This window comes from Rhinolophus ferrumequinum, chromosome 14, assembly GCF_004115265.2.
Source record: "Rhinolophus ferrumequinum isolate MPI-CBG mRhiFer1 chromosome 14, mRhiFer1_v1.p, whole genome shotgun sequence".
NCBI classification, from domain to species: domain Eukaryota; kingdom Metazoa; phylum Chordata; class Mammalia; order Chiroptera; family Rhinolophidae; genus Rhinolophus; species Rhinolophus ferrumequinum.
In genome coordinates this window covers 69,893,617-69,913,520 of record NC_046297.1, presented here as the reverse complement: position 1 = coordinate 69,913,520, position 19,904 = coordinate 69,893,617, and the positions used below count along the sequence as shown (strand labels likewise).

The window sequence follows — 19,904 nt, the reverse complement described above, 5'->3', positions numbered from 1 at the left end:
ACACTAGCTCTCCAGAGATGAAGGTACACATCTCTTTCCAGCTCCACATTTAGCGGCTTCACACTGGTAGCTTGAGATCAGTAGTGATGGAAAAGTTTACACCTCAGAAATCGGCAGTGCTACAGCTCAGGCTTTTTATTTTCCTTCAGAGAGCTGGTTGTTGAATGTTTCCCCGCCCGTCACTGGCTGTGTCCTTCTACCGAAGGGCTCAGCTCCGGTTGGGGGCCGCTCGTGTCGCTCTCTTTTCAGCTCTGATAAGCACTCCCTCTCCCTGACCCTATGTCCTCAGGTGGTTACAGGGTCCTGAGGTCCTGAGCCGTCACCTGTTGCTTTCCCTAACTGCTCCCACATGTGTGCAAATCATCCCTTTAATGAACTGTCCTTGGAGTCCTCATTCCGACTGTGCCATCTGCTTCCTTCCTGGACCCTGGTGGATACACTTCATTTAGGAAGAGATACCCTGAGTGTGTTTGGAGTATAAAGGAGCTCTGTTCGGCTGTGTGCACAAGCTCAGCTTTCTCAAATTCTAGTGAGAGAACATCACTTTATCTCTTATGAGCCATTGTCATTTGGCATGTTGACCTCAAAGACCTTGGTGGCAGAGTTGTTTGATTGGAGGCTGGATGTGAGTATTCCTCCGGCAGCTTAGTCCTTCTTCCATCTTAATTCTGTCACGGTCTCGCTCCTGCCCCAACAGTTTAAAGCCTTTCAAGTTTAATTTCCCCAACACTCAAGGTTAGTTCATACCCGGTTGGAACAGCCTTAGTTCTGAGGTTGAACAGAGAGTCCGTTTGACAGTACATACTGTCTCCATTTGCATACTAAATCCCTTATCTCCACAAGCTAGTAACTTATTACTATGTTTGGGGTAATCCATACCGCAGCAAATAATGCTAGACTCAATCATTATGTAGAAATCAGTGGCAATTAAAGTTAATTGGATATGCCCATAAAAACTGTATATCTGAAATGGATCCATTAGCATTTTTCCAGTCAGCTTAATATTTGTCAGCTCATTTCCATAAGCTGAATATTTGTCAGTTTATGACCAAACTTCTGAGTATGTGTGTACATGTGTGCGTGTGTGTGTGCATGTGTATGAGTGTGTGTAGGTGTGTGTGTGTATGTGTGTGTGGGTGAGGGTGTGCATTTGGATGGAGGGACAGAAAGCCAACAGCCAAAGATAAAATGAATGGTTAGAAAAGCCAGTAACTTTATTCTGGAGCATCTTGTAATTGAAAATTTATCAAGACAGTGGTGAACTCACAGCCAGGCTCAGTCTAGCCCCAGCTCCTGCTGGCCCAGGATTTCTCTCGTGGCTCCAAAGGAATGGCAGCACGTTTAGGACTGGAGTTTACAGGGAATTTTCCTTAGCCAGGAGCGTGCACGCTGAGAGGGTGGTGCAGAGGGCTTGCTTTGCCAGTTCCTCTTCCCAGGAACTGCAGGCAGGGCGCTGTGGTGCTCGGCTTGTGTGTACAAAACGAAGGTCAGGATTGTGCAAAACAAAGCTAGAGGATGCAGTTATTCATACTAGCACTTGGATCCAGCAAAATGTTAACTTTTAAATGCTTTTTTTAACAACAAGTTTGAAAACCGCAGGACCTAAAGATAAATTCCACCCATATGTCTCTGCCTAAGTTATGCTTCACCAGGGACTTATTTCCCAAGAGGCCGTTGGGTAAGAGATTCCCCTCCCTGCAGGGTGAGAACATTCTGGCAAAGAAACAGAAACCACGAGTGGTGGGGATGGAGAAGAGCTTTATTTATTCCTCAAACTACATTAATATTTCCGTGTGGCAGGCACTATTCCTGGAGCTGGAGATCCGGAAGGCATTAAGACGAATCTCTCCCTGAATGGCACCCGATGACTGGGGTCACTGGCAAGAAAATGGCCAGGGGGTCTTGTCAGGAACTGTTATGAGCCTGGCTCACATGGTTCTTCCAAGTGCTAGCCCAGCACTGCCAGATCCAGGGGATTCTTTTTGTTTGTTTCATTTCCCTACAAGCCGAAACCTGCGATAGAAATGTGAAATTACCTGATTTTTAAATGTAACGTGTGAGTTGCAACTTGCACCTTTATAAGGACTAAACAAAATATGGCTGCAGGTGACATTGGGCTTGCAGGCTTCCAGGTTATAAACCTGAAGCAAATAGATTCCTGTGCTAAATAATGAAAGTGGGGTGTGTTGTTTTTTTTGAAGCTAAGAATGGAAGCCATTGCAGATAGGACATGAAATGCTAAAGCGTCTTAAAGTATAAATGGTGATGTGTAATGGATCTCAGGACAGAAATGAAGGATCTGCTTTCTGGGAAGCTGAGCCAACTTGGGACATAACTTCACTTTTTCTGAGCATCAGCTTCCTCTGTGCCCCTGGAAGGTGGTACCCGAAGGGGAAGGCACCTGAGGGCAGAGATGACGTCACCTCCAAAGTCATCCCATCACTAGCCCAGCAGGGTCCCCTCTGCCCCACCCTTCCCAAAGCACACACAGCACTCCTGCTTATGAGGGCTCCAGATCAAATTGGGGGATGGGGTTCTCCAGAGCCCCGCAACATAGAAAACTTGCTCTACTAGCATTTTTTTCCCCAAATGGACTTTTCCCCCAAATGTGACTACATAAATCCCTTCCTTCTCTTTTCCATGTAATACAGATTTACTGTTCAACTAGAATTCCATGGGGCATGTGTAGGAATTCTGCTTTAAGCATAAATGCCATTAACTCTGCGGTGAGAGTCCTTTTCTAAGCTTTGGGAAAGAGACCAGTGAATTTTCTATTCGGACCAGCCCTGACCCCCAGAGTGGCCTTGAACTTTGTTTCTCTTTCTTGCAGGTGGAAGAGGCTCTAAGTGAAGTCGATTTTCAGCTCAAGGTGGACCTGCATTTTACGGACAGTAAACAGCAGTGAGTGTCCCTGAGATCCTTGAGCGGGGTACGGAATTTCCTGCCTCCGGCCGGGGTCAGCTGCAGTGTCCCTTCCCTGTCACAGCTTACCCAGGAATGTGGGCTGAGCTTGTCTGTGCAGTCATTTCACACCACATGCATTTCAGGCGGTGGCTCAGGGGCCTGCACAGAGGAGTCCTGAATCCCGGGCTCTACTACCTGACACCTCCACTCATTTTCAATGCAGTATTAATTCAGCTTGATGACCCTATGAGCTGGCAAGCCCCACGACCCCTCGTGAATCAAAGGCGAGTCTGCCCGGATTCCACATCTCTGGGCGAATACCTGCTCTTGGGTTTCAACTCTCTGGAAATTGGACAGCCAGTTATGTGTAACCTGCTGATTTCCCATAACTGCCTCCTTGAAAAGCTTGTTCTGTGGCCTCTTCCTCCTGCTCTGGGGTGAACTGTCATGTCAGAGCCACTCCAGGTTTTTTCGGGTAGTACATAAATAACCCCTTTTGTCAGGTATTGAAAAGCCCAGTCACGTATATTAGCAAGGCTCTAAACTCTCATCCGATGTACAGCTTCCTTTCATTGTCACGGTGGACTGCTGCTGAGAGGTCGCTGCCCGCACGTGGAGGCCTGACGTGTGCTGACGTGTGCTGACGTGTACATGGCCGTGTCTGGTCACACGGTGTCTGGGCCGCACGTTATGGACTCCTCACTCGTGTCTGGCTCAGGCCCCTCTGGCCACCTGCTTCCCTCCTCACTTCCATGTTCCCCTTTGTGGGCTGGTGGAGGCTTGAGCAACCTTCTCTTCCCTACACCATGCCTAGGACTTCCTATTCGGACACCATATGGAACTCAGAGGCCACAGAAGAGGCTAGCCTTCTTCGTAACTGGTAAACTCGGGAGTAAAGCCCATGCCGCCGTTGTTCTCATCTTCCCCTTCACCTCTCTGAGGTTTCTATCCTTCACTCATTTCACTAGCCCACCCCTGCCCTCTCTCCTTAGGCCCACACCCTTCGGAGACATCCAGCCCTAGCTCCAGGGTAGGCCTTTCCCAGGGATCGCAGAACCTTGCCATTGATTCCAGAGTCAGCCTAGAAACCACGCTCCACCCAGCCCTCCAGGCAGCATTAATGAGCAGTCCCAGTAGACACAGGAAATGAGAGCTTCCCGCCCTGGAAGCAGTAGTTAATCAAGAGTGCGTTATTGGAGATGGACCCAAACAAAATGTGTCAGATCAGCAGCCCAGGCTCTGTGCTCATTATCCGTGAGACACTGGGTACGTCCCTGCCCTTCTCTAAACATCAGTCACCTCATTTATAAAGTGGGCATCATTCTAGAACCCTCCCTCACAGGTCTGTTGTGAAGATGACGACCGCCGATGTGTTAACAGCCTGAGTGCATGGTTGCTGAGTCAATGTCTTCCTTCTGGTGGCTTCCTGGCCACAGTGAGGCCAGACCTCCACGTGTCACCTCCTCTCTACAATACAAAGTACTTAATAACCATCAGAGCAGGGGTTTCCATGGAGTATGAGATTAGTCAAGCGGAACAGGAAGACAGAGGCTGTGGAAGAACTGAGAATGCTATATTTTTTCATAAATTGGGTTTAAGGATGATGAGTCTGTACCACTTCCTGGGGGTAGACGCTAGGCTTTGAAACATGACCCAGGCAGGCGGAGGCCTGCGTGGGAACGAAACATAGAGGCGTGACATTTAACACCAGGGTGGACGAGCTCTTGCCCTCTGTCTCATCCAGTGGATCTCACTGCAGGTGGGATGAGCCCGTCCCCCAGGGATGTGTCTCCATGTCTGCGGACATTGTTGGTCGTTACACCGGTGGGGTGGGTGCTGCTGGCATTTCGTGGATAGAGTCCAGGAATTCTGCTAAGCATCCTACAATGTACAGGACAGAACCCCCTCCCCAACAAAGCGTGATCCAGGTCCCAAAGTCAGTTTTACTGAGGGTCAGAGAGCCTGCTCTCGTCTAACCTCACGTTTGTACTTGTTACTCTGCAGAGGCCTCTGAGCATATGCTTGCCTAGGGACGGGGAGCTCACTCCTTCCCACCCTGTTTCATCCCGTCTCTGGACCCTTCTGCCTATCAGAAAATGCTTCTTTACTTCCAGGAAGACGCCATCATTTTGTGCCGCGGATGCCTGGATGGCAGTTCACAGAAACAAGACATCTCTTCATCTCCAATTAAGCATCTTTCTCTCTGCTTTGTGTTTTTCATTCGTTTGCTATTTTTTTAGTTCCTTTATAAGAACCCAGGCATTCTCCTCTCAGTGGTCTCTATCTTTTCTATATTGAGACCCCCACCACGAAACCGAGTTTCATCTCTATTAAGTGGCTCTCTATCCAGAGCACAGAAGAGCTATCACCTCCCTCTTTCTGAATTCTTTACCCCTATTGATGTGGCTTACATTCTTGTTCACGTTTTTGACATCTTTGCTTCCTTGACACGTATTTCCCCTCCTGTTGTTCAAGCCCTAAGCATATCTCTAGAATTCATACAAGCCTATGTCTGAATAGATCCCAAGCAATAATGTGCGGTAATGTAGAACAGACTATAGAGTCAGGTAGACGTGGGTCTCGCATTTCAGTTTTGCCTTGTGACTTTGAACAAGTCAGTTAGTTAACTCATGTTGGTTTTCCTTCTTCCTCTAGAAATAGAATAATAGTAAATACCTCATACGATTGTCATATGGATAGAAGGAAAAAGCCCCACGTTCACTTCATCGTAAGGCCTCGATACACTGTTGTCAGAATTAAAGGGAATCTTAGTGTGAGTGACTTTCTGAGACTCGGGGTGTAGCCCCCGCCCCCTCCTCATCGGGCTTCTTCCTGGTGAGAGGACGCCATCACTTGTGGTCGAGTTATGGCCTCACACTGGCCTCCAGTGAGTTAGTTGGCCCTTTTAGTTGGCATTTGATTGTGTACACAAGCTCCAGTCAAGGATGTCGAGAAGCAGAATCCTGGGGCTGGGTCGAGGGGCTTTCCGCCGTGTCTTCCTCTCTCTGTGTCTCATTTCCTCTGCGGACGGAGAAGGAGCTCGTCCTCTGAGAATTCTGAGCCCTCTGCTCCCCTCATGGATGGCGCTCCAACCGGCTTTCCTCAGGGCTCTGTTGGGAGAAACTTGGAGAGCCTGGGAGGTTGGTTTCCAGCGTTGAGATTAGCACTGGATGGATTTTATTTAGGGAAGACTCAATCCCATTTTTATAACCAAAGACTCTGTTGGACCTTGCCTACTGGTTGGCTTGTCTCTTAGGAACCAGACACATACGAATTACAAAATGCCAGAGCAAAGGGGGGGCAGTCCTTCATGAAACTACTTAACCATTGTGCTTTGGGAGTCAGTCAGTCAGTCAGCTTCCCTTTTAATAGGCAAATGTTTGACCAACTTCTGTGTTGATCACCGTTTGCCAGAAACTATGGTAGGTGTTGGGGATATGAGGATGAACTTGTCACGTTTACTGTCCTTATGAGGTAGAAACGTAGCAGAAAACACAGACCTGCACAGGAAGTGCAGTGCTGGCCGTCTGTAGGGAAATAAGAAAGCAAGTGTGGCAGGCAGGCCAGGCGTGCTGAGATGAGCCTTGTGAAAAGCTTGGCTCTCCCTGTGTCCTTGACGGGTGAGAGTGGAGTCAGATAGCAGAGCCCAAGTCCCAGATATGCCCAGAAGTGGCCATGTGATGTCTCTCTTCCCTCTCCGAACCTCAGTTTCTTCATCTGCCCAATATGGGAAATACGATTCCTACTGGTATTTGCTGGGCTTGGATAAGATGCTGTACGCACGGTGTAGGGGGTGACGGGGGGAGGCAGGGCGTAGACCTGCCTGGATGACAGCCGATAACTGGCCACCACTCATGAGAGGTCACTCGCTTGCCTTCCAGGCTGAGGGACGTGGCGGGGGCCCCCGTGGTCAGCAGTCGCACGCTAGGCCTGCACTTCCACCCACGCAGAGGCCTGCATCACCACGTCCCGGTCATGTTCGACTATTTCCACCTATCGGTGATCTCGCTGACCGTCCACGCGGCTTTGGTGGCTCTGCAGCAGCCCCTGATCAGGTACGAAATGGTGAGCCCTGCGGTGTATGGGGGAGGAGTACGTGGCCTTCAGGGCAGACTTCCGTCTCGGTGAGGCTGGGAAGCACGGTGGGGGCCAGGCTTGATCAGCACAGACCGAGGAGCTTCTCCCAGGCTGAAGGGTCAGGCTCTGGGCCTCACTGAGGGGCAGGGGAGAGGCGGGCGGTCACTGCAGGACAGGGGAGAGGTGGGTGATCACTGCGGGGCAGGGGAGAGGCGGGCGGTCACTGAGGGGCAGGGGAAAGGCGGGCGGTCACTGAGGGGCAGGGGAGAGGTGGGCGGGGGCTGTGGAGAGGGCACCAAGAGCCACAGGACCACAGGCAGGGAGCCCAGACTGCCAGAGTACGGATCAGACCTGAAGACGGTCCCTATACCTGATGTGGCTTTTTTCTAACTGCCTTCTTGGGGAAGTCACCTGAAGTCCCGAGACACCGAATCGTTATCTCTAAAACAGGAATGCTAATGAGGTTTTGGTGACTCTCAAACGGGGGCAGTGACCAGGCATGTGGTCGGAGCTTGTTCCTTTACAGCCTTGGCGGAGAGGAGTACGGGCAGAAACTCACCATAGGGGCTTAGGTTTCTCCAGGGATGGGCGTAAAAATAGAACTGTCTTCTGGTCTCTGGATTTTGCAGGAAGGATTTCTATTAGCTCAAAGTACCTGGGAACAAAAGGAACCCTTGACAGTTATGGGAACTACCAATTAAATAGGTCAAGCTCTACTTTTTCCAGAAAAGCTGTTTCCAAGACATCGGTTAAATCCAGGCAGAAGGAAGCAGGTGTGAAATGAACACTTAACCTCAAAAGACCCTTTACCTTTCCTGAAACAGGCTGAAGTAAAGAATGCAATTATTAACCCTCAGATGGGTACAATTGGATTTCACAAGAGGGATTCAGGTCCTCTGGACAAGCTAATCAGGACCTTGCTTGAGTCAAATGACGAGTCATTTTAGTTACTCGTGTGCAGTGAGTCCCCTGAATGTGCTGTGAGCATTGCTACTCAGATACACTCCACATTTCTGCTGTGGTATTCACTCGATCCGTCTTCGAGCTAAGCGGGAGACTCCCTTCACAACCAGTCAGAGTCAGGCTTGTATTGTACTTGGGTACGTGTGTGGTATTATCAGCAATCACTATATTCTATAATAGTCCTCACATAACCTCTCGGTTACAGTGCTGGTATCAATGGATGAGGGAACAAACGCACTGGGACAGTGGCAAACTTTCCCCAGATCGCAGAGCTTCTAGGTGCTGCTTCTGGGGTGTGAAGCCTGGCCCACTGGGTTCGCTGGCTGCCTCTTACCCCACTTGGCTATAATCCACTTGAGTGACATCTCTACCTATTCATCCTTTGCACCCAGTTGGGCTGATAAACTGCTCTTCTGTGCCCTTTGGGCTGAGTCCACCTCCCTCGTGTTACATCTGCCTCCCTCTCTAGACCAAAATGTCCTTACAGTGAGGTAAACTATGTCTTAATTATCTTGTCACCCAGCACCTAACACACTGCCTCGCATGTGGCATGAGCCCACTGAACAGTTGAATAAAGGACTTAAACACAAATATAATGTCAGCTTTCTTTCCCTTTCGCTATTTTCAGCAGGGATGGGGTCTCTTGGATTAAACCCTTGCGCACATATTTCTTGAGCACCTGTGCTGGAGATGGTGCCATCGGAGGCTGTTTGGTATCAAGACCCCGTTTGCCATCAGTCACGTGGACTCTCCCTGGGGGACTGAGGCATGCCTATAAAATAGTGTTCACGATATGACAGGACAATTGACCATTAGGATATTGAATAGAAGCGATCTGAAAGGAAGGGGAAATGAGTATAAGCAGACTTTGCCAAAATATCGATTGATGAAAACCAAAAAAGGTAAAGAAAGAGGGAGATGACCATACACCCAACTGAGGCAAATTCAACTAGTCCCACCGGCTTCCCTCACCCCTTCGACCCTTCCGCCGATGGCTGCCATCCCTCTGGCCTCTGATCTTTGTGATGATTCGCACAGCTGGCCAGCGTCTGTTGGTGTGTCTGTGGAGCAGACTGAAGCATTCCCAGCTAGTAGCAGTGACATAGAGAGTGTCTTATCGGTCGTGACAACCTCCGACATCCGTGAATCTGTGAGCCTCTTGTGTGCACCATGGACGTACAGGCTGGCTTGTGTTTTTCAAGGTTCAGGAAGGGGACAGGCTTGCAGGAGCTCACTGCAGGTAGTGCCACCAGAGGCCGTGGAGGCAGAGCTCCGACCGTGCCAGGCCAGGGCTCCCCTCGTCCTTCTGTCCAGGAGCCCACTCCACCGGCCGCTCGGGGTCTGTGACCTGGGGCTCTGCCTCCGTGTCTCTCAGCAGGCGTGTGGTTGGCCTTCCGGGAGCATTTCTTGGTACACGTAGTAGGATGTGTGTCATCCTTGGCTCCTGAGCTCACTTGGAGCCAGTTGCACGCCCTCGTCATGGCGGCATCCAAAAATCTCCCTTCCAAACACCCCCTACGGGGCGAATGGCCCCTTCCTTCTAAATGGCTTATCTCGTAGGCTCCCACCCCCAGCACCCCTAAAGGGACTGAGTTCGTGGTACCATCCCTTTCTTTATAGTCTTTTTATCTCTCTTCAATTCTCTTCTTTTCAGTTTTACTCGTCCAGGAAGAGGCTCCTGGCTCGGGAAGGGTGGCTCAGATACAGGATCAGAACAGTCAAGCCTTTCTCTGGAAAACCTGGTCTTTGGAGCTGGATACTGCAAACCGACTTCCTCGGAGGTAATGTCTGCATGAGGGAGGGCAGTGGCCTAACAACTGCAAACTTTGCTTGGCTGGATGTATGTCTTGGGAGATCCCCACTTTCAAACATCCCATTTCGAGATTTCTTTTGCTCTGTGCGTCTCTTCATTTCATCTATCCATCCATCTCTTCTTTTACTACTACTGAATTTATCAACCATATTCCTAGTGCCATGTCCTGGGGCAGACGCAGGGGACAAGACCTTCATCTGGCACCTCTGCATGGTCCCTTGAAGAATATGGTTTTGTGGAGGTCACAGGGCCGGTTGTGAGGGCTTCCCCTGGACCATGTGGAAACCTTGAAAGCAGGTTGGAATTGAGCTGGTTTCAAAACCTGGCTAATGTCTCATTTGCTCGCTTCTCTGAACCTCAGTTTTCCCGCCTGTAGAATGGGGTCATTCATACTTTCTAACGTCATGGGGTAGGATGTGTATCCAGTGCTGTCATGAATGTAAAGTTTCAAACCTGCTATCTGGCACTTAGCAGGTGTGCAGTAACTGTGCATATCCTGTCACCTCCTTGTTCCCTTTTCCCAGTACACACCTGCTGTTATTCTTCTCCGAGCACAACGCGTTGGCCCACCCAGCATTACTCGGTCCATCGTCCGCCTGGGCCAGTCAGGGATTGTTTTTCTTAGGGACCTGCTCAGAAATGACCAGCCTGTAGTAGTCTGCATTCTTCAGAAGAACAAGAGCTGGGTACATAGATGATAGATAGAGAGGTAGATGGATAGACGGATGGATGGATGGATGGATGGACGGACGGATGGATGGATGGATGGGTGGGTGGATAGATAGCGGGTCTATATATGATATATACATATATTAAGAGATTTATTATTAGGAATTGGCTCATGTGATTATGGATGCTGAGAAGTCCCACCATTTACAAACTGCAGACCTGAGAGAACCAGTGGTGTAAGTTGCAGTCTGAGTCTGAATTTTAAGGCAGGAGAAAACTGATGACCCAGCTCGAAGGCAGGCAGAGAAAAGAAAATTCTCTCGCAGCCTTTTTATTCTACTCAGACCTTTGTTGGATGGAAGAGGCCCCTCCACGTTGGAGAGGGTCGTCTGCTGTACTCAGTCTACTGAATCAAAGGTTAAGCTTATCCAGAAACACCCTGACAAGCACACTCAGAATAACGCTTAACCAAATGTCTGGGCGTCCTGGGGCCCAGTCAGGTTGAGCACACAGGGAACCACCCTACAGCCCCGGCGTAAGTGTAAAAGGCTCTCCACGCTCAGCCAGGCCCCCAGAAGGTGCTCCGTCTCCCTGGGCAGCCAAGCTCCATGTTCAAACGGTCCTGCACTGGGCTGGCTCTCCTGTGATGTCACCTTTCCCAGCTCTGAGTCCCAGCCAGGAGGTCTGGCAGCAAAAGGTGCCCAAGTCATGTCTCCATTTGGGTCAAGCCTCTGTGTCACATGCTGTCACGAGAGGAGCTAAGAGGAGAGCAGCTGTGACCCTCCTGAGGGCCAGGGGACCTGAACCCAGGAGAGGACTCAGCCAAGGAAAGGGCAGGTTTTACAGCCCAATGGGACTGCTTTGAAAGTGGACTCCAGTCACTTGTAGAGGCAGGACCTCGGGCAACCACCGAGGCCCTAGCAATCGGTGGCCTGACCATGGACGCAGGACCTGGGAGGTAGTGACAAGGGTGGGAGGCAGGTGACAGCCAGCATGCGTGGGCATTTCTGTATTACTTCATGTGTGCGGTCGGCGTCAGGGCTCCAGCACGGGACTGTAAAGCGATAGAAAGCGGGGACTCCCTGTCACCCTGCATTCCTGGGGCCACGCACAGCCCCTTCCTGGTGAGTGCATGCCTGTGTGTCCCCAGGATCACTGACTCCCCGCTGCAGACCTCTTCCTGCTCTCGGCCCCCTCGGGTCCACCTAAGCCTCTGTTGTGACCCCATCACAGCCCAGCCCCTCCCTCTGCCCAGGTCTGCAGCTCACTCCCCATACAGGACGCGCTAACCCCAGAACCTCCCCAGTAGATTTCCTACCTGAAAATCTCCAGCTCAGACTCTGCTTTCCAGGGAACGTGGCATGGGATATTAGGGAATGGCAAAGGTCAGATCAGTGCAAAGCATGTTCAGCACTTACTTCCCAAGAAAGGAGCCTGTGCCGGTACCACAGGGGCAGAGGAGGAGGAGGGGGATATGGTGACTGCCACGCAGGAACTCTGATGCACGACCCCCTACACACCAGGTAATGCCACGTTCAAACGCCACCACCTCTGGGAAGCACTCTCTGATTTCTTTGAAAGAAATTCTCTCTCCTAAATGCTTTTTCCAGTCCACTCTGGGCATGTCTGTCTCTCCTGCCCTGGGCGCCAAGTACCTGGGGCCACAGACCATGTCCTGCAGCTCCACACCCCCAGGGGCCAGCAGCGGGCCTGCAATGCATAGTGAGTGCTCCAGAAAGGCGGCAGACTAATGATTGGCACAAGTGCACAAACTCTGTTCATGTGGAACGCTGAGTGGAGAGAGAGGCGAGCCACACGGAGGTTCGGTTCTGTCCCAGCAGACAGAAAGCTAGGAGGGAGCAGGAGACCGGTGGGCCCCCCAGGGGCACGTGAGTGCCCAGGGGGCTGCCCTTGGGGACTGTTCAGAAACCCTAGGCCTGGGGTGGGGTGGGGTGGGGTGGGGTGCGACAGGACACATTGTGGATCCTGTCGCTCATCTGATTCTGCTACATCTGAGGAGGCTGAGCAGGAACCAGCCCGATCTCCACCTGGGAGACTGTTGTGATGGGGGAGGGAGAGAATTCTGGCCTCAGGCACCTGCTATGCTCAATACTGTGTGACTCTGGGAACTTATTCTCCCCCGTGGAAGCTCAGGTTCCTAAACTCGAGAACGGGATCGCACCTGTATTTTACAGAGGCTTCCAGGAGTCAAGATGCGTAAAAACAGTGCAGAAATAGACACATCGCAGGCATGTGATACAGTACAGTACTTTTTTTTTTTTCCTTGGCTATTTTTGGGGATGTGTGTCAAAGAAGACATCCTTGTCTTTTACAAGAGTCAGATGAAAGAGCTTATTTGTGGGTGCTCAGCAGTGAACTTGCTCGCAGAGCTCAGCTCCCTGGGTTATTTTCGGGACCTGATTCTCTTCCTGTGCATTTCACATCTGGGCCCCATCCAATTCTGCAGGCTCAGTGCTGTGCTCCCGCCCCCACCTTCCCACCAGGCAAGGGCTGCCAAGCAGAAAATGAAACCCCCTTCCCCTGCCTCCCCGGGGGCTGTGCATCCAAATCCCCGAGAAGCCTGCTGCATTAGCAAATGACAGTGGATCCACACAAACCACAGCCTTGCTGGGGGATTACAGAACAGGTGTTCCCTTCAAAATAAGAGGCATTTGCAGAACTAGAGTTTCATAGCAACGTGAGCTGACTGGCACGACAAATCATGGGGAGGAGAGGGCTGACATGACATGCCTTGTCCGTTTGCCATTAGCCAGGCCCCTCTCACCCTGTTACCCTCTCTGCCCTGCTGCACCCTAGGCAGCTAGAGCTTCAGATTCGGAGTGGGAGTGAGGTGTGCGTCCCCCTCACAAGCGAGCGGCTTCACCCTGGGGGAGCTATTTTTCCTCTCTGACTCCTAGCTTATCTATCACAAGGGATACTAATGCCTGCCTTCCTGGTGGCCAGGGAGATTAAATGAAATAAGCATATAAAAGCTTTGAGCTTATAGCCTGGCATAAAGTGCTCAGTAAAACCCTCTGCTGGTATTATATTTCTTTTAGTTTATCCACGTGATGTTACTCCAAGAGCCCCAGTGCAGCCCTGTGGGCAGGGCACCAAATGAAGGGTCTGTAGTGCTATTCTCAGTTTCAGCATCGACCTGCTGTGTGACCTTGAGTCAGACACTTACCCTCTCTGGGTCTCCGTCAACCACAGTGTAGAAAGAGGATTGGATGAGATCATCCTGGAGGCCTCTTTGAGCCCTTTCTATGCTGTTTTTACTGTGACATCCTTGACAGTGCCTGGTACAATAGGGGGCACTTGAAGCATCATGCTTGATGTGTTAGTCCAGATTCTCCAGAGAAACAGAATCAATAGCATGTGTACACACACACACACATAGTAGAGAGAGTAATTTGTTTTAAGGCATTGTCTCATGATAGTGGAAGCTGGCAAATTCAAAATCTACACATTAGGCCAGCAGACTGGAGACCCCAAAAAGAGTTACAGTTTGAATCCAAACACAGTCTTCTTCCTGAATGATCAAATTTCTTCTTCTTGGGGGAATGGGAGGTGGTCAGTCTTTTTCGATCCAGCCCTTCAACTGATTGGATGAGGCCCACCCATATTTGGAGGGCAACCTGCTTTCCTCAAAGTCTAATGATTTGAATGAGATTCACATCTCATCTAAAACATACCTTCACAGAAATGTCTAGAATAATGTTTGACTAAATATCTGGGTACCACGGCCTGGCCAAATTGGTCCGTAAAATTAACCATCACACTTAATAAACACTTTCACTGAATGTCAGGAATCAAGTTACTCAAAATCAGGAGAAGCCCCGTCTCTCTCCAGCAACACTGCACACCCCCTTTCTTCTCGCTGGAATAAGTGGGTGGCTGCACCGCTCGGGGTGGTGATGGCCGCCTGGTGGAGAGATGCAGACTTTAGCACTAGTCTCGTCTTCACAGCTCTGCCGCCTTCGGCAGGGGCATCAATGTGTCAGTTCATTTATTTACTGACCACAGCTGACTTAGCCATCAGACATATGAGGTCCAGTACTTAGGGATCGCGGTACTTTTAGAAGCCAACAGAATGTTTTCATTTCTTTTAAAATCAGAACTAATATGGGATATAATCCAATCTGGATTATATTCATCTTCGTAACAATGTAATCATACGGATAGAATATTAAGTCTTTTTTTGTTGTTAATGGTTTAAAAGTGACAGGGACCCACACCAATCATAATTTGGCTCTTTATTACTTCTCATTGTTGTTTCCTGATTATAGATGTGAGAAATCAGAACCCAGAGAACACGGATAACTTGCAGATGCAAATTTAGAGTTAGCTATTTGGTCCCAACTCACCTCATCCACCTGACACCTGCACACAGAGTGTGCAAAACACTCATTTGTATGTGGATGGAATAGCTTCTCACAGGGGAACAGCTACTTGAAATCTGTGAATAATATGCGTTAAGATTAACTAGGAAGTATCAGAAGTTACCAGAAAAACAGTCGTTATTTAAAGAAAAACATATTTTGTAATAAAAAGAATATATATATATATACACATATGTACATATATGTGTGTGTGTGTGTGTGTGTATATATATATATATATATATATATATATATATAAAACATAACATAATATAATATATATGGAATGACTTCCAGTATTTCGAGAATTAAGGTAAGCAGTGTTCTCTTGCTCCATTAAAATTAAATAGTTTAAAATTTTCTCATTTACATGGTTATCTGATGTACTAAAATCCTGCAAAATAAAAAAGCAAGTCACTCTATGGTGCGCACGCTCTGATGGGCTTTGAGGAGATGAAGCACCCATCTGTCTGCTTTTGAATTCCATAGAATTCCACAGGTCATTTCTAAACCAGAGTATAAGTCAGTGAACCAGGGGCTTGTCATGCAGAAGTCCACAGTAGTGTTGACTGACGCACCACCCTTTTCATTTGTGAAAATTGCCTTTATTCCCCCTGCCGGCCTCCAGTGCCTTACTCCCAGCCAAATTTTCGAGGCATAATGGGACCTGTCACGTGGGGAGGCTGAGGCCGAGTTTTAAGCAGAACAAGGATTTAGGGACCCTGGGAGTGAGCTGACAGTGTCCAGAGCTCCGTGCCATTTACCTGCCTCTGCTCTCCTTATGGACGTCATGACGTGTCATGCGGGTGCTGACACAGATCAGAGCTTCATCTAGTCTTCTCTTGTTGCCTGCACGAGTCTTATCACGGTTCCATGTTGTCTAACACCCCGCCGGCCCGCCACGGTACCTGTGATGAGATGTGTCTTTCTCACTTACTCAGGAACCAGCAGTGGGTAATGTTGCCAAGAGAAGGAGTGTGGCAGGGGACAGAATGCATCAGCTTGACAGCCAGATGCCAGTGCTTAAGCTGGATGTGCATTCCTCGTCTCTGTTTGACTCTGCATTAGACAGACATTCATAGTATATCTAACCTGCACGGCCTCCTAGACTCTGGGATTTTCGCTAGTAGCAAGACGTCCTTGTTTCTTGTTGTTGGGGAGGAAAGGTGAGAGAAAACACACGAGTGCTTGCTTAATAATATTGTCACTACTGCAGAGAAGCTGCTGGCCTGGGGAAGCTGACCTGGTCCGAGGTACAGGGGAGCTTGCCTGAGCAAGGGGAATTCACGGTGTGATGTGAAGGATGATTCGTAGCCAGGCAGCGGGAGGGGGAGGTAGAGGTGCCAGGGATGGTTGTGTGTGTTGTGTGCTGCAGAAAGATGCCTGGTGGAACCCGTGACTTGGGGCTGGAGTCCTGCCCACGCCCCACTTGCCAAGCTGTGCATTGCATCAATAGGGTTGTGTCCACCGAGAAGAGGGCTCCTTTCCCCCAGTTCATCTGCTTGGGAGGGAAACCTTCTCAGTAGCACAAAGGCAGCCCACAGCGGCCCTGGAGGAGGAGCAGCGTTTGCGCGAAGGGGCTGCTGTGGCCAAGCCCCTGAGGTGGGAAGAAACTGGCATGTAGAGGATGCTGCAGCCGGTAGGGCTGGAACTAGTGAGCAACAGGGTGAGGGAGGCCGCTCAGGTCGGTGGGAGCCCAGCCCTGCAGGTCTCTGCAGACTGTGTGGAGGGTGACAGGCTGAGTCTCAGGGACTATCCAGCCTGGGAAGAGTCCCCAGCACCCCGACAGTGCCTGGCAGGGAGCTGGGGCTCCAGAAACCAAAGCTGGTGCTGCCATTGTCACACGAATCTCCTGCATCCACATCTCCACGCCGCGTGGCTGGTCTCTAATCCCACGTGCAGTCAGTCATTCTAGGGCGATAATTTGTTATTCATGAAAAGTGGCCTCATAAGGAAAGTCATGTGCCAGTGACCGGGTGCAGAGAAGGAGGCTGCCTGAGAATGCAATGGGATAGGTGTTTTGGGGGTCGGAGATAGAGTGTTGGACTGATTGTGGTTGTAACTGTGATGGAACTGGGTTCACCGCGTGTTCCTAACACACGTGAGGGGAGAGGAAGCATCTGGGACATGGTTTTTCGAGCGCTTTGACCAGCGCAAATGCTGGCTGTCAAGTTAGCAAGAGGCCGGCGTTCCAGTCCATAGATGTTCCTTTCCTTTCAGTGGTGATCTGAGAAGCTGTGTGTTGTACATGGCAGTTGCTCAAAACAAAAGAGCCTGTATCTCGAGATACTTTTCGCAGGAGACCCACACAGGGATCCGCTGGCCTGTATCAGACGTTGCAAAAACAAAACAAAAAGAGAATAGTCATGTTCAGTAACAGAGGTTTAGGGGTTGTTTGTTACAGCACTTAGTGTTAATTAAGAGAACTTAATGCTCTTAATTTCAACGAGCTTTTCAACGGGCCAACCGCCACAAAACCCTAAAATGCATAGCACTGACCTTGCATTTTAGGTCAGGCATCTAGAAATGGGGACTTTGATACCGACAGACGGGCATCTGAGGATCCACGTTACACAGTGGCTGCACATTTGGGAAAGTGTCACCTCTGAGAACTTGGAAGGCAGATCACAGGCCTGCTGTGCCCCTGGGCAGGGCACTCAGCCTCAGCACGTCTGGTATTTCGGGCTGGATCATTCTTTGCCGGGGGCGCTGGCCTGTGCATTGCAGGATGTTTAGCTGCGTCCCTGGCCTCTGCCCATTAGATGCCAGTGGCACCTCCTGCTCCGTTGTGACGATCAGAAATGTCTCCAGACATTGCCAGATGTCCCCTGGGAGGCCAGATCGCTCCAGAGAGAACCATTGCTCTGGGGAAGAGGTTGGGGAATGCAGCAGTAGCGCTGTGTCTGCACTAGTGGCTGTGTTAGGTGAGCTGTCACAAGAAACAGGTGGCCTCAGAAAAAAAGAGCTTTCAGACAGGCAAAGGGACGGAGGGACAAAGTCTGTGCAGAAATGAGGGACTGGCAGAGTTGGAAAAGCCTATTCTTTTTGAACACAAACATTAAGATTACTGTTAGAACAAGACACAACAAAGAAATCTTGAGTGTCAGAGCCCAGGAAAACTTCTCAGTCGGATAAAGGGAGACTGATTCTGGGCAAAAGTCAGACGAATGTCCCGCCTCTCCTGTATGTATCGACGCAGAAAGTTCCACGTCAGCTTCCATCTAGTTTATACTAGTCTATACTATACTTAGAGAGACCCAGAGGCAGAAAATCAAAGAAATGAAACAGATTTAAGAGCCCATTCCAGAAACAAAGAGATCAATCCCCTACTAAGTTTTAAAGAAAAGTCCATGGAAGAAGCCGCAAGCTTGGAGTACAAAACTGTTTGATGGTTTGACATGAATCTCAGCGCACGGGCCTCCTGTTCTATAGAGCAAGAAACAGGCTTTGACTGCTGTGGGTCCCCAACAACCCTGCTCTCCGCTCCCCACCTCAGCCTCCCAGAAGGCAGACCCAGAGGCCATGGGATGCAAGGACCCAAGTAGGTGGACCGAGGAGTTCTGACGAGTAGCAGACTTGGAGCCCAGTCACGAAGCCTTGCCCGCTCCCAGCTAGAGGGCCTTCACTGTCTGCCCCGCGGAACCTGGGTCTGCTCTGCGTCTTCCAGGGCTTTCCATTCCTAATGGGGCCATGTCAGGTGCCCTCTCCCATCTCTACCTTTGTACATTAGGTAGGCCACGGGCAGGGAGAGCCTTTACCAGGCTGCCCCTTGCAGTTGGAGACAGTGCAATAGCCATTAGCCAGGAGTGGACATCAGAATCTCCCGGGGAGATTTTTTTTTTTTAATATCATGCATGTCTGAGCCCTACTCCTGGACATTCTGATTCTGCCAAGCCAGAATGAGGTTTAGACAACATTATTCTAGAAATCTCCCCCAGGCGATTCTGATATATCCTCCGGTTGACGTCTCCTGGAAGGGAGCCAAGGGTACAGACTTTGGAGTTAGACACACGTGGATCCAAAGCCAGGATCTGTCTCCTGAGTCCCTGCACTTGTCACCTCTTTGAGCTGGAGCCGACACGTGCATAAAGTGCTCGACATCGGGTCGCAGCTCAGCAGCACCCTGGCTATGGAAAGGCAGCAGAAGCTCCGGCACGTGTGCTTCTGCATAGCCTGCTCGGTTTCGTCCCTTCTGCATGCTTTCCTCCCAAAGCCTTCCAACCCCTACCCTCTCCTCTGACCCCAGGCTGGGGGAGGGGTCCCTCCTCGGGCCCCAAATAGCTTCTCATTCACTCCTATCATCAAACCTTTGTATTTCCTCATCCTTGCTTGTTTGCTAGCCTGTCTCTTACTAGACTTTGGGTCCTAGACTGCAAATGTTGGGGGACAGGAACTCTTCCCTACTGTGCAGTGCCAGACCAACAGGTGCCCAGGGGTGGGCCCCAGGTAAATAGCTGTCGCCACGTGGCCCCTGAGGCGCTCTCTGCTTTATCATGTTCAGTGGCCATGGTAACCTTCTGAGCTTACCATCATCACCTGCATTTTGGACACAAGGAAACTGAGTCTCGGGCAGGTGAACTGACTTGCCCCCAGTCACACCAGTGGTAAGCTGCAGAGGCCCTCGTGGGCAGAGCGTCGTTGGACTCTGTCTGCCCGCTGAGTGCCTCACCCGGGCATCTGCACATGGCAGGACCTCCTGTTCCCAACGGCAGTCCCCACCCTGGCAGTCCCTGTCCATCCCACTGCCGCCCAGTCACCGGTACCTTGTACAGAATGTCCCTTTCTGCTAAATACGGCAGAAATGCTCCCTGAGCTTGTCTGTCCTCATAATTGCCCCAACTGAGAAAACACAAACTGTAATTTGAGTGTAACTACTCACTGAGTCGTTCAAGAGTTCGTGTGAGTCACTGAAGAGAACACGTTTATTTCCTGGCTCTTCGCGTCTCCCTGGACTTGGAGTCAAGAAACCCATATTTAAGTTGGACTCTGCCATTTACTAGCTTTTGTCCTTGAGTATAAGTCAGTGAACGTGTGAGACTCAGTTTCCTTCCTCTGGTCAATAAAGTCACAGTGATACTCGCCATCGTACAAGCAGG

At 50.2% G+C, this 19,904-nt stretch overlaps 1 protein-coding gene across 1 annotated transcript in view; it reads left to right on the top strand.

Moving 5' to 3' along the window:
- The window catches only part of FAM135B (family with sequence similarity 135 member B), a 185,756-nt gene that overhangs the window by 126,334 nt on the left and 39,518 nt on the right, over window positions 1–19,904 (top strand). Inside the window, exons 5-7 of the mRNA XM_033126537.1 lie at window positions 2,831–2,901; window positions 6,786–6,959; window positions 9,599–9,725. Coding sequence (XP_032982428.1) covers window positions 2,831–2,901; window positions 6,786–6,959; window positions 9,599–9,725 — 372 coding nt within the window. The remainder of the gene's footprint in view (window positions 1–2,830; window positions 2,902–6,785; window positions 6,960–9,598; window positions 9,726–19,904) is intronic.